Source organism: Lolium perenne, chromosome 7 (assembly GCF_019359855.2).
Source record: "Lolium perenne isolate Kyuss_39 chromosome 7, Kyuss_2.0, whole genome shotgun sequence".
NCBI lineage: Eukaryota > Viridiplantae > Streptophyta > Magnoliopsida > Poales > Poaceae > Lolium > Lolium perenne.
Genome location: NC_067250.2, coordinates 74,323,760 through 74,338,366, shown reverse-complemented (window position 1 = coordinate 74,338,366; position 14,607 = coordinate 74,323,760). Strand labels below are relative to the sequence as shown.

The 14,607-nt window shown below is 44.9% G+C and overlaps 1 protein-coding gene across 1 annotated transcript; it reads left to right on the top strand.

Moving 5' to 3' along the window:
* Positions 1-6,086: 6,086 nt before the first annotated feature.
* Positions 6,087-10,686, top strand: LOC127317048 (G-type lectin S-receptor-like serine/threonine-protein kinase At4g03230). The gene is made up of 7 exons (XM_051347578.2): positions 6,087-6,489; positions 6,599-6,718; positions 6,824-6,969; positions 7,386-7,596; positions 9,625-9,862; positions 9,978-10,128; positions 10,202-10,686. The coding sequence occupies exons 1-7, from the start codon at positions 6,411-6,413 to the stop codon at positions 10,514-10,516; spliced, it is 1,260 nt and encodes a 419-aa protein (XP_051203538.1). The 5' UTR covers positions 6,087-6,410; the 3' UTR covers positions 10,517-10,686.
* Positions 10,687-14,607: the final 3,921 nt, after the last annotated feature.

The window sequence follows — 14,607 nt, the reverse complement described above, 5'->3', positions numbered from 1 at the left end:
GTGTTGCGTCATCTGTGAAGTTGTTGTTGTGCAGCATGGTATGCCCCTCCATCATCTGACGGGGCTTCGACTTCTTTCTCCCCGGACTTGATCCTCCGCGGCGCGGCCTCTTCCTCTTCTCCGCCTCGGTGTTAAGCATGTCCTGGAGGGCCACGATGATCAGCAAATGCTCCCGGAGGTCGTCGTCGAAGGCTTGCTCATCCTCCAGCAGTAGGGCAATCATCTCGTCGTCGCTATCCATGTCTGAAGCAAAATCAATGGTTAAAATTGCACCGCGGCAGACGAGGCAACAAACAGCGGCCAATCGCGCGTACCTGGCAAGTCATCGAGCACCTTCTGTGCGCGGAGGTGGGGCGGATTTGACGCCGCGTTCTAGGACGCGCAGGAGAAGCGGAGGAGGCGGAACGACCGGCGAGAGTGCCAGCCGCGACGACGGTGGCGACTCTCAGAAGAGATCAGTCGTCGAAACGGCCGGCAAATCTAGCGGCGGCGGAGGGGTGGGAGGCGCGGGAGGGAAGGAGCGACGAGAAAAAGGCGCAAACCAATGGTTTATGGAAATAGTCGCCGACATGTGGGAGCCCGTCTCGCTTTTCGTTGTGTCCGGCGTGCCCGGAGCGTCCCCTGTGGGGCGGGGACGGGCTCGGGTCACCGGACACCGTATCAGAGCGCGCCGGACAAAAAGTGGGTTCGGGGGATGCGGCTGTGAACGTTTTTTTGTCCGGCGCGCCCCAAATCCCTTTGGGGGACGGTTTGGAGGAAGCGACTGGAGATGCTCTTACATTATATCATTGCATGGGCTCACTACAGATCCTTTTTTGGCGTAAACATAGTTAAAACAATGAACTATTCAAACATGTATTTTCCAATGTAGATACTAGATAATAACAGGTAGTAGAAATAAGCACCAGCTAATGTATGAAACTTGTACTAAGCACATACGTACATTATATCGTTGCACATGCTCGCCAAGGCCATCTCCAGAAATTTGGGGCCCCAGTGCGAAATATAATTAGGGCCCGAACTTTTATAAATAATATCCATGTGGCTAATATAATAATGCATGCATTCACTTAGTTATAACTTAATAATGTATTAGTTCGAGTTTTTAGAAATATAGTATATTAATTTTCTCTTCAACATAATTCGGTGAATTTATTGAGAAATTGATTGTAGCGTGAAATGCCAAAATGGGGCATGTCGCCGGCAGGGTCGCAGCTCGAGGCCAACCGTGGACCATATCAATTCATAGATCAATTTGTCTTTCGGAGATTTCTTCAAAAAAACAGAAATGGATGCATGTTTTCCGTATATACTAGTTGCCATCAATTCGTCTTTCGCTGCCTTGTGGCAAAAAACGAAACAGAGAGCAGGTACTTCACATGTACTGCTTGCTGATGTTTAGAGTAATCTAGAGTTCTAGATGTCCCAACATGTTCTGTATTTGTAAATTGTAACGAAGCAAGGGGATGACAAAACCCATCCCAACCAAAGGACAAGCAGAGGTACATAAACCGACAAGATCACATAAAAGAAGAGGATGAATTAGGAGACACACGGTGACTTTGAGAGCGCTGCACTATCCCTGCCTCTGCCCTGTCCCCTTCGTCTAGCTGCCCACCTTTCCGCCATGGCCGAACGAGTGAACGACCACCGTGGACTGGGAGGCCCCCGCCCGTCCAGGTCAAGACCTTTCCACAATCGCGCCATCGTTCGTCCTTGGACCGTCTATCGATCTTGTCTGGATTAGGGGCAAACTCAGGCACGGTTAGACTTTGAGAGATTTAGCCTGCGCTGCCGGAGATGGAGGCCGCAGCCGCTCGACCATGGGCCTGAGATTTGGGGCTCCTAAATTTTTTGGGCCCTGTTCTACCGCACAGCTCGCACGTGCTCTTCGACGGGCCTACTGCTCGCTACAGATCCTTTTTTGGCGTCTATCTTCTAATGAGTGCTTCATTACAACTGTATTTTGATAATATTGCAAACATATTTACAACAATGAACTATTTAAACATGTATTATGCAATGTAGAGATCAGATAATAACATGTAGCAGAATTAAGCACAAGATAATATATGAAACATGTACTAAGCACAGATTTACATTAGATCGTCACACTAGCTCACTGCAGGTCCTTCTCTTGCATGCACTAGTCTTGGTCAACATGTCTATCAATTTAGGCTCAGCCATTAGGTGAAATGCAAATTTTCCTGCTCCATTATTCTCACCATGTGTTTAGATATCACATTCAAGATCAAGTCAGCTGGTTTTAAATAATAAAAACAGTTGAGCTGCCAAATAAATAAGCTAATATTTACCGGATATCATATTTAAATCAACTAGATAATTCTTTGCATGAGATAATAATTTCAGATATTCAGATTTAGAGTAGGGCGTGAATATAACTATAATGCCAAGGTTTTTCACATAAAGCCTACCGACGACGGCCTCGATCCGTTCGTCAGAAGTTAGCCTTCCTTTAGTATATGAATTTAGCTCACAATATAACAAGTGATCTTCCCACTACACTTGGAATAGACCTTCCGTTTGCGGCCAGAAACCTTAAAAAGGCGATCTATACTAGTGTTGGCTATTTTCTTTCTTACCCCACCTCAAATTTGGAAACGAATTAAGGAAAATCAAAGACAAAACCTTGCCCTGGCTGTATCTTTCCCTACCTCAAATCAAATGGATCTAACCTAATAGTAGGAGGCACAGGGAGCGTTCGTATTCTCTACAGTGAGAAGGGATATATGGAGATAGTGTTCTGGTGAAAACTAAATTAGATTATTTTTTTCGCGCAAACAACCTTTGGAATTTCCAAAAATTCTTAAAAACTTGTTGGTGGACGACAGTTCGGCGAGGCACAAGTTTCTTCAATGGTGAAATTTTAATTTTACTTCTTGTGGATTTTTTTTTGTGCAAGTTTGCTTGACAAACATGTTTGTCTCGGATGGTCATCATATATGTAATCTCTCTAAACAGATTGTTTAATGAAATATATGGTTGCTTAAAAAAAAAAAGAGCGAACGCTCGGGCCTTCGTCATCGGACTCGAATTTGACCGAAATAAGATGGACGTGGGCTGCATAATTGGTCCATCATGTCGTTAGTGGTGCAAATCACATACAGTAAACGTGGGCCTCCAGCTATCGATTGGTTGGTGGTGTTCCTTCTTCTTTTTCCGGAAAAGATTAGTGGTGTTCCCGAGCGAAAGTCCCAATTAACTGACAAGGCAATCTCAGTTTGTCATCCTCGTCTCTCCCTGGCCAACACATCCGGTTGACTGTTCTTAACTAGAGAGCAAACTAAATATGGCTGGGTGGGGATATAAGTAAATGATGATGTTTATATGAAAGATGTACTTTCGTACTTGCATTGGCATTCAGGTCAATGACTTGTCGATGCCGTACTTTCTAGGAGACATGGTCAGGTCAGCTAACCTAACAAAGCATATGATATGGACAGGAAGCAAAATGTGTATCATATATATGCGGCACGAATAATGTATATTTATTTTTTATATTTACCTGTGCTGATCCAGGCAATGGCAGGAGAATAATGCCGGAGCATATTATAATCTCTAGGGATCACCTGGCGAGGCTGCAAATGTCTCCCGAGACCTCAATGAATATCCTACGACCTACATAAGAGGACAAGGTCACAGGCACTTCACTCTCACGATTTGAATAGCATGCTGTGGACGGGGGCCTACGTATGCTGCATTGCATGGTGCAGAACAACAAGTAATTCATCTTTACATTGTATTCAGGTAATCTATGAAAGTGTTAGTCGATCGCACGAGCATACTGTTAGATAATATGCTTGTTGTATTATCAGGGGGCCAAAGGCCACAATATATAGTACATGTACAGGTGCAAATATGCAGAAAGCCCCCTAACATATGGAGAAACTACAATATACAGATATATACTCTAACACCCCCCCGCAAACTCATGGTGGATCCACAACACTGAGTTTGGAGAGTAAAAAGTCATGCTGCGCTCGAGTTTGTGCCTTTGTAAAGAAATCCGCCAACTGCAAATCTGAAGGCACATAATGAACCGCAACAACCTCATCCTGCACCTGAGCACGTGTATAAAAAGCATCAACACCAATATGCTTGGTCAGCTCATGCTTGACCGGATCACGTGCAATGCGACAGCACCTGTCTTTGTCGTGACAAAAGTGGAGTGGGTGTCGTAACAGAGACCCCAAAATCTGCAAGCAACCACCGTAACCAGGTCACCTCAGCAATCAACAAAGCCATAGCCCGCAGCTCAGCCTCAACACTCGAACGAGAAACCGCTACCTGTTTCTTCGTCTTCTAAGCAACAAGCGAACCACCAAGAAACACACAGTAAGCAGAAAGTGAACGACGATCCGTAGGATCACTCGCCCACGTAGCATCCGAGTAGCACTGGAGCTGGAGAGAGCTAGAACGAGGAAAGAAAAGACGACGAGTGATCGTGCCACGAAGGTAACGAAGAACACGGAGGAGATGACTGTAGTGAACAGTGGTAGGAGCTGAGACAAACTGACTCAGAATATGAACAGGATAAGAAATATTAGGACGAGTGACAGCAAGATAAACAAGACTCGAACCGCGAGGCTGCTGACATAAACTGGAATCCCAAGCATCCAGCAGGCAGTGAAGCTGCGCTATCTCATGCGCAGAGAGGGGCGCGACTGGAGAGGTCGACGTACAATCAGGTGCCGACGAGGAGCTATCATCCACATGCACAGAGGCCACCAAAGGGGGCGACGGAGAGCAACACGCCGATGAAGACAGAGTCGGCAAAGCGCGATCATAACCACGTGAAGAGGCCGCGAAAGTCGATGTAGAGCGGCAGGCCGACGCAGACGGAGTCGACGAAGCGCGGCCATAACCGCGGGAAGAGGCCGCAAAAGTCGATGTAGAGCGGTAGGCCGATATAGAGGAAATCGGCGAAGCGCGGGCAGAGCCGCGTGAAGAGGCCGCAAAAGTCGGTGAAGAGTGGCGAGCCGACGTAGACGGAGTCGGTGAAGCGCGGACAGAGCCGCGTGAAGAGGCCGCAAACGGCGACGAAGAATAGCTAGCAGTCATGCACGGAGGCAGCGGACAAATACCAAGTACCGAAGGTGGGCCCAAAGAAGGGGCGGGATCAGCGGAAGACATAGTTTTTTTTTTTTTTGCTTTTTTTTTTTTTTTTTTTTTTTTAAGATCCAAGTCAACGAGCAAGCAGAGCCAAGCGGGCCAAGCAGGCCAGGCGGGCCAGGGAGATTGGCGACGAGATTGGCGAACAGAAGGCCGGACTCACGCGCGGAAGTCCTGGCGACGAGCGGACCTCCTGTCCACGGGCGAGATCCTGGCGACGGAGCAACGGAGATCCTGGCGACGGGCGGACTCACGCGACGGAGCGACGGAGATCCTGGCGACGGGCGGAGCTCCTGTCCACGGACGAGCCTCCTGGCGCAGGCGGACAGAGGATGACCACGGGAGAGGAGCGGGCCGGGGAATCAAGGCGGCCGGCCAGGAGGAATCGAGGCGGACGGGGCTCAGATCGATTTGGAGGCGGCCGGCCAGGAGGAGATCTTGGCGCCGGAGGAGATCGGCGTCGGGCAGTCCTGCGCTGCGAGCAAGACGAAGAGGAGATCGAGGACGGACAAGGACGGCGACGGCGACGGCGGAACAAGCGGAGACGGAGACGCACGACGCATGGACTAGTAGAAAAATAGGACCAAAATTTGCTCTGATACCATGTTAGATAATATGCTTGTTGTATTATCAGGGGGCCAAAGGCCACAATATATAGTACATGTACAGGTGCAAATATGCAGAAAGCCCCCTAACATATGGAGAAACTACAATATACAGATATATACTCTAACACATACTAGCAGAGCAAACCTGCAGACTTGTTTTGGAATATTATTGGCTTCTCCCGTAGCTATCTGGTGCGTAAATGATCAGCTCTCCACTTGACTCTCCTGTAAGCTTGGGGCCAATGATGTCAGCAGGCCCGACTCGAGCGACAAGATCAATACTCGGGGCACATTCATATATATGACTGACAGGGATTTGTGTGAAGAATAGAAGAGGAGGAAGAAGGGGCGGCGGACAATGGCTCACAAAGATGAAGAGTAAATTGGCATGTTATTGTCGACACAACTATGGCGCAGATAATCAATTTCTTTTCTTTTTCGATAAGGAGGACGATAATCAAGTTCTTATCCTTTGTTAATCGTTTCGTTTTTTGTTATATTCGGCAACTATACTACTTGTAGCCTGTGGGCTTTGCAGTAGTTCTTCCTTCCTCTCCTCCACATACCCACTTCGTTGACCTCCTATTTCATCATTTCATTTCCGCCCATCACTATTCAGGCAATCACCGGCAAACAGGGAGCTAGGCCGTCCCGTCGCGCCAGGGTAGTATGCAGCCACGCAACCGCCCCATGATCCACCGCCGGCTCTTGGGCACGTCAACCTCGGCACCGGCGACCGACCGAGCAGGTGAGCTGACAAACACTCTGTGCTCGTCTCTTGAATCAACGTGCGCACGTGCTATACTGCTAGCTGAGGAACGACCAATAGGAACTTATTGCTCCACTGTTATGTGCAGCTCAGGAGCATGGCTCATCAAGCCCGAACGCGATGAAGATCATGGTATCCGTGATGGTGGTGGTCATCTTCTGCACACTCTTCTACTGCATCTACTGCTGGCGATGGCGGAAGCGCAACGGTACGTGAGCTGTCCAGCACATCGATATTGTCTTTCCCTCGTACTCCCGTTTGTTACTGGCGTTTAAGGCTTTAAGCTTGTTAACACAATGCTTGCTCGCTTCAGCCGTCAGAAGAACTGAGGCCCAGAGCCTGCAGCGGATGTCGAGCTCGGAACTGCCGCTCATGGACCTCGCCTCCATCCACGTCGCCACCAGCAACTTCTCCACCGCCAACAAGCTCGGCGAGGGTGGCTTCGGCCCTGTCTACAGAGTAAGAAATATGTACAGCTGATTATTAGTTCAGTAACGTGAATCGCTTTCTCTGATGAAGTGTGAGAGTGGACTTTTGGAGCAGGTGCTTGGTGAGCACCCGTATCCATACCGTGTATACTGCATCAAGATTCGTGCAAAAAAAAATTATTTCCCTCTCAAACAATTTCTCATTTTTGTTATTTTTAGTGAATTGCAAAAAAATCAAATCAAAATATTACATAATTTGAGAGATATAAAAAAGAGAAAATAAAAAAGTGTGAGGGTGCGCAGAGCGCACCTGCTCTCTCACACTTTTCCCTCTGATGAATCCTGCACTTCTCGTTATACACTAGTCTAGTTCACATTTGTGCAAAGATATATTCTGTTTCCTGTCATCACTCTGCTGATCGGAAGTTCTGAACTATCGAACCGAAGGGTGTGCTGGCCGGCGGCGCAGAGATCGCGGTGAAGCGGCTGTCAGAGCGGTCGCGGCAGGGCGCGGCGGAGTTCAGGAACGAGGTGGAGCTGATCGCCAAGCTTCAGCACCGCAACCTGGTGCGGCTGCTGGGCTGGTGCGCCGAGGGCGACGAGAAGCTGCTTGTGTACGAGTACCTCCCCAACCGCAGCCTCGACGCCTTCCTTTTCGGTGTGTTCTGCTTTCACGTCCATCTCACAAAATATTAGTTTTAATTGTCACATTCTTTACTTTTTAGTTTTTTCTCACGAAACACGGTACTACCACAAATACACCCACCTCTATAAACACAACACGACATCATATCTATATGACCACTTCCGAGAGACTTAGTCCAAGAAGCTGATCCGCGAGTATTGAGATTGACGAAGTCATCATAGAAGCCACGTTATTAACGGGAACGTCACCCTCCCACTGAAAAATATTTTGTCTTTATGAGACACCAAAGTGATTTCTGGTGAGCTGAGGGTACCACAGGGTCTATTTCTACTCCGCACAATACATGTCAACAAATATATTTCGAGCTAGGGGTTGAAGTAAAAATTGTGAAGCATGTCACCAATATATCTCGCGAGTAGTCAATAAAGGTTCAATCTATAGATCGAATTACGATAACACATGATATGCATTTGAAAAAAAGAGTTAAATTCTACATACTGTGGCTATAGGTTCGCCATACTTATGGAACCAGTTGAAAATATTATCAACAGTGAAATGTTTTGCAGCAGTTTATTCCTAAGGTATACTATCTTACTATGAAGAAGTTGTGTAACGGAGCTTTTTATTTGGAAAAAGATAGATTTGACCTTCATGAAACTTTTACCTTTTGCAATTTCACTTTTCGAGACAATACCTTGGAATTTATGATGGACCTACAACTAACTAGTAATATACGATGTACCTCGGGTAGTATGAGGTGCCTCGCAGGCGGCAGATGAACAACATACAGGTAGTGACGCGTCGCAGCCGCCGTCACGGTGACCGACGTTCGGCAACACCTGTCACTCCGACGCAGGGATTTGCTTACCGGATGAAATACCGCGGTTACCGGCTAGTAACCAGAATTCTCAGCCCCTCCGGCGGCTGCTGGACATGCCCTAGCAGAAGTTATGTGTCTATATTTCTTTGCCTAATTGCTAAACAGTAATTGGAATGAACTGATATATACCACGATTAGAAATTGGGCAGCATGCTCTTTGTGTAACGAGTCACGATTTAGGGTGAAAGTTCAAGGTGATGCCTTCATTAATTGTATTGTCCTTGCTGAAGGCATTGCTACTTCAAGGTGGGCGTTCAAGTTTCTTCATTTTAGTTGAGATGAAGCCGCAAAACAAGCTAGAGAGGTTGCCCATGAGGCTTATTGTGCGTGTGGAAGTTAACAAGCACACATTGGTTCATGGAGTATGGATGGATAGCCATGCTTGTATCCGGTGAAGTAGCATGGGAGGTGTGGATGTAAGAATCAATATTGGCTTAAAGAATAGAGAGACGAGCCATATAAGTTCTTGCCCAGAGGTCCAACTGGCAAAGATGCGAAAGATGTCGGAGAGGGATGAAGGCTTGAATTAGTTTTTTTTTTACTAATTTGGTATGCTTTGTTTTAACCAAATTAAGTAAATTGTGTTTTCCTTATCAGTCATTTGACACCAGGGTCAGATCTAAATTTTAAAACCTTTCACTAATTAGTACAGTAACTATTTCGTATGTGCTATATATATATATACTAAAACGAATGATGCTTTTTTCTTTCTTTCCTTTATGTTTGTATCAAATAAAATGTACTCCCTCCATTCTAGAAGAACTGAAGTTCTAGATTTGGGTAAGTCAAACTAATTTAAGGATGCGTAAGTTTAGATATGTCAACAACTAATTGGTTTGACTCACCTCATATTATATTTATGTCCTAAATATCTAATATATATTTGATGTTGTATACATTACCATATTTTTCTTTTAATTAGAACGTACCGTGAAATTTAGAAAAGTTTGAGTTAGAACAAATCTAGAATTCTAATTACTCTAGAACGGATGAATTGAAGTATAATTTACACTTCATCATTACTCTAGAAAAGTTTGACTTAGAACAAATCTAAATTTTTAATTACTCTAGAATCGTGTGCAGTAGAATGTATCTTAAATTAAAAATTTCCAGAGTACGCTTGTTGTGTTTATTGATCACTTGTGGTATTAAATCGGTAGACAGCAGCATGAGTGCCAAGCTGGACTGGAATACCCGGCACAACATCATCCTCGGCATTGCCCGTGGGCTGCTCTACCTCCATGAAGACTCGCTGCTCAAGGTCGTTCACAGGGACCTCAAAGCCAGCAACGTGCTCCTCGACAACAAGATGAACCCCAAGATCTCCGACTTCGGCCTGGCTAGGATTTTCAAGGAGGAGTGCAACGCGGTGAACACGGGACGCGTCGTCGGAACCTAGTAAGCAGCTGGCAGCATACACTGTCTACTGAAGTATTTGTGTTTTAGGTCACAGCCAACTGCCGGCAATGCTATACGCTTCGTCAGTTGAGCAGAAATTGATATTTCAATGCAGTGGATACATGGCCCCGGAGTTCGTGATGGAGGGCGTCTTCTCGGTGAAGTCGGACGTGTTCGGCTTCGGGGTCCTCCTGCTAGAGATCCTGAGTGGGCAGCGGAACGGCATAGGCTACCTCGAGGAACACCAGCAATCCCTCATCCAAGACGTACGAACTTTTTACACGTCCACTGAACTTTTCTGTCAAAATGCTTCATCTCGTAAACTCTTCACTTCCGCAGGCGTGGACTCTGTGGGTTGAAGATAAGGCAGGTGAGTTCATGGACCGGGCGCCGGGGCTATCATGCTCGGACGACGAGGCATGGCGTTGCTTCCAAGTCGGCCTCCTCTGCGTGCAAGATGACCCCGACGATCGGCCGACCATGTCCAGCGTGCTGCACATGCTCGTCAGTGACAATATGAGCCTGCCTACACCGTCTAGGCCGATGAGGAACGTCCCGATGTCAGGGCCATCATCCGCGCGGAAGAGGAGCGACCCATCCTTGCCCCTCAAGTCGATCAACTACGCCTCGATCACAGCCGTCCAGCCGCGATGAGGTTCCTGCTCAGAATTTCTATGCACATATACTTGCTAATAGTCTAATTCTGTCAGGACTTTTTACCGTGTTTTATCATCGTTTTATATCGGACTGCATGTAAGCAAGTCGCCTCAGTTTTATCCAAAACAAAAGCAAGTTGCATAAGTGATACCACTTTGCTCCATTCATGATTGTCTCTTCAGGGTGTGGGAGAACCACGGCCTATTTACGAAGGTGTACGTCTATACGATTAATTAGGACATGGAGAAGGATTGAGCCTTCACCTATTTAGGCGGAAATACGGTTTCACACAGGTTTACTAGTATGGTTGTGTGCATCTTTATTATGAGACCGAATATAAAGCTTAAAACTTATAACTAATACAACGTCCCATATCGAAAAATCTTCAACAAGCTCCCAATCCAACCCACGATCTCATAAAGCATGAGAAATTGCTACACTGCAACCTCCATACCACGCTCCGGCCGCAGTCCAATGTTGTTTCCCTGATTGACTAGTGGTCCATGTCCAATCTTCAGATGGCACCCCAACATGGCAACATTACCGTCTCCGGTGCTCTATTGCTCAATATCTGGTGGTCCATTTGGAAGGAGAGGAACTAGAAAAAATTTCGTCAGAAAGCCTCTTCAATTGTTGTTGTTTTTGCCTGTTTTCAAGATGAATTAGCATGGTCACATCAAGCTAGAAGAAGTAGAAGCCTCATTCTCATGGGGAGACCCGCGAGCCTGACTAGTTTTCATGGCATGTTTTTATGCTCCTTTTCCTATGTGTTTGTTATTTTTGTTTGCTTGTTATAATTCGACTACCCGACGAACGTCTGTAAGCTATCTTGCTATATATTAATAAAAATCTCGGCCCCATTGATGCGATTTTAACTTCTACTTTGTGGGTTGATTCAAGGAGGAGTTCTCTATATATTTTGAACAATAAAAATATGATTTTCGGTAGCAATTAAAAGGAGTGATCTACCTAGAACATAATTGATACGAGTTAGACCATGTTCAACAAACTCCCAATCCAACATGCAATCTACAAAAAGCATAAGAATTTGCTTCACAATCTTGACACCACCCTCCGACCGCAGTCCAACACCGCAGTGCCTAGTGCTCTGTTGTTCAATTGACATGGTGGTCCATTTGGAGTTTGGAAGGAGAGGAACCAGAATTTTTTTCGTGAGAAAACCTCCTCAACTATTGTTATTTTCGTACGTTTAATTGATAAATTAACATTGTGGCATCAGGCTGGAAGAACTAGAAGCCTCATTCTCACAGGGAGACCCGCGAGCCTCACTAGTTTTCATCGTCCTGATTTTATGCTCCTTTCTCTATGTGTTTGCTATTTTTATTTGCTTGTTATATATAAAAGCTACCCGTCATCCATAACCTCTCTTGCTATATGTTAATGAAAATCTTGGCCTCCATTGATGGGATTTTAACTTCTACTTTGTGAATTGATTCAAGGAGAAGTTTTCTAAATATTTTGAACCATAGAATTATGATTTTCGGTAGCAATTAATGGGGTAACCTACCTAGAGCATAACTGATACGATTTATAGCATGTTCAACAAACTCCCAATCCAACCTACAATCTGAAAATAGCATAAGAATTTGCTGCATTACAATCTTGACACCACCCTCTGACCGCAGTCCAACGTGATTTCCCTAATCGACTTTAGTCCATGTCTATTCTTCAGATGGCACCCCAACACCGCAGTGCATGGTGCTCTATTGTTTAATTGGCTTGGTGGTCCGTTTGGGAGGAGAGCAACCAGATTTTTTTTTGTCAGAAAGCCTCCTTAACTATTTTTTTTCACCCGTTTCAAAGATGAATTAGCATTGTGGCATCAAGGTGGAAAAACTGGAAGCCTCATTCTCATTGGAAGACCCGCGAGCCTAACTAGTTTTTATGGGCATGATTTTATGTTCCTTTGTCTATGTGTTTGTTATTTTATTTGCTTGTTATAATTAATGGGGTGACCTACCGAGAGCATAAGTGATACTATTTAGAGCATGTTCAACCAACTCCCAATCCAACCCACAATCTGAAAATAGCATAAGAATTTGATGCACTACAATCTTGAGTTGATTCAAGGAGGAGTTTTCTAAATATTTTGAACCTTAAAAATATGATTTTCCGTGGCAATTTATGGAGTGGCCTACCTAGAGCATAAGTGATACGATTTAGAGGATGCTCAACAAACTCCAATCCAACCCACAATCTGAAAAAAAACATAAGAATTTAATGCACTTCAATCTTGACACCACCAGCAAAAAGAAAAGGCCAATCTCACAACAACTAGACAACATCGAAAAGCAGATTAATAAGATCCAAATGCAATCTGTACATTTGCAAGATCACTCTCTCCAGGTAAGCCTAATTTCTCGATATGAGGAGACTATGACTAAGTTGACATAATTTTATACACAGCGTGCTAAAAAACATTGGACCACTCAAGGAGATAGAAATACTTCTTTTTTTCATAATGCTGTTCTGAAACGTAGAAGACGCAACCGTATCGTTTCCATTAGGGATATGCGTGGTAACACTATTCATGACCTAGATGATATAGCTAATGAATTCGTGACTTACTTTCAGAGTATCTTCCAGTCCTCTTGTGCTAACAATGACAGGCCATTTGTGAGCACTACTCATCCACAAGAACAACAGGGTTACACAAACTCAATCCCTGACAAGAAAGAAATTTGGGAAACACTCAAAGAAATGAGAAAGAATGCTTCTCCAGGTTCAGACGGTTTCAATGTAGCCTTCTACATCTCAGTGTGGGAATGGATAGGTGATGATATTGCCGCATTGGTAAAAGATTTTTATCTCACAGGTATACTCCCATCTCATGTTAATGACACTCATATAGCTCTTATTCCGAAAAAAGTGGTGTGTCATTTTCCTTCAGATTTTCGTCCTATAAGCTTGTGTAACGTCATCTATAAGCTCATTGCAAAAACTTTGGCTAACCGTTTGAAAGAGCATTTGCCAGACTATATTCATCCTTCGCAACAAGCTTTCATCAAAGGTAGGCGTATTAGTAATAATATTATTGTTGCTCAAGAAATTGCCCACTCTTTTTCTCTGTCCTCTTGGAATAGCCATGACTTTATGATAAAAATTGATTTGGCTAAAGCTTTTGATAGAATCGAGTGGCATTTTATTACTTCTGCTCTAGCACGTAAAGGGCTTCATGACCATTTCATCAATCTTGTGCATGCTTGCATCTCTTCACCGACTTTTTCTGTTATTATTAATGGTCAGTCCTACGGCCATTTTAAGAGTAGCAGAGGCATTCGACAGGGATGTCCCCTGTTGCCGTATCTTTTTTTCCTTGGAGTAAATGAACTCTCACTGGCTCTACAGGATGCTATGCAAGCCATCCGTCTATCAGGTATTTCTCTTGGACCAAACTGTCCTCCGATTCACTCGATCATGTTTGCAGATGACTTGCTAGTTTGCGGCAAAGCTAACATGCAGGAGGCTTCCACTATTGCCCAAATATTGGATCAGTTTTGCCACCATTCGGGGCAGGTGCCAAACTGGGATAAATCTGCAATCATGTTTAGCAAAAATGTTACCTTACAGGTTAAGCAGGATATCAAGCAAATCTTTCAGGTACCAGACATCGACAACAACACAATTCATCTTGGCCATCCACTCATACTTCCAGCCAAGGAAAGATCTGCAGCGTACAATTTTATTTATGACAAATTTAAATCAAAATTGAGTGCTTGCAAAGCTAACAGACTCTCCCATGCAGCCAGACTTACTCTTATAAAATCCGTTTTTTCATCTATACCCGTCTACTATATGTCCAATATTCTTTCTTCAAAGAAATTTCTTGCAAAACTCACTGCGATTATAAGGAATTTCTGGTGGACAGGTGTGAAAGAAGAGCCCTCTACAAAATGCATGTGCCTTAGGGCATGGGCAGACATTTGTGTACGCAAAAAATTGGGTGGCCTCGGCATTCGAAACTTGCAGGCGATTAACCAGGGGCTTATTCTTTCTGCGGCCTGGAGGTTGGCAAAGGAGCCTCAAAGCCAGCTAGCTCAGATCCTAAAAGCAAAATACCATGATGA

Bases quoted from the DNA above. Each gene is read 5' to 3' on its own strand.
- LOC127317048 (XM_051347578.2), top strand. From the start codon at position 6,411: ATGCAGCCACGCAACCGCCCCATGATCCACCGCCGGCTCTTGGGCACG. The intron at 9,863-9,977 runs GTAAGCAGCTGG...ATTTCAATGCAG, and splicing joins GGACGCGTCGTCGGAACCTA to TGGATACATGGCCCCGGAGT. The intron at 10,129-10,201 runs GTACGAACTTTT...TCACTTCCGCAG, and splicing joins AGCAATCCCTCATCCAAGAC to GCGTGGACTCTGTGGGTTGA.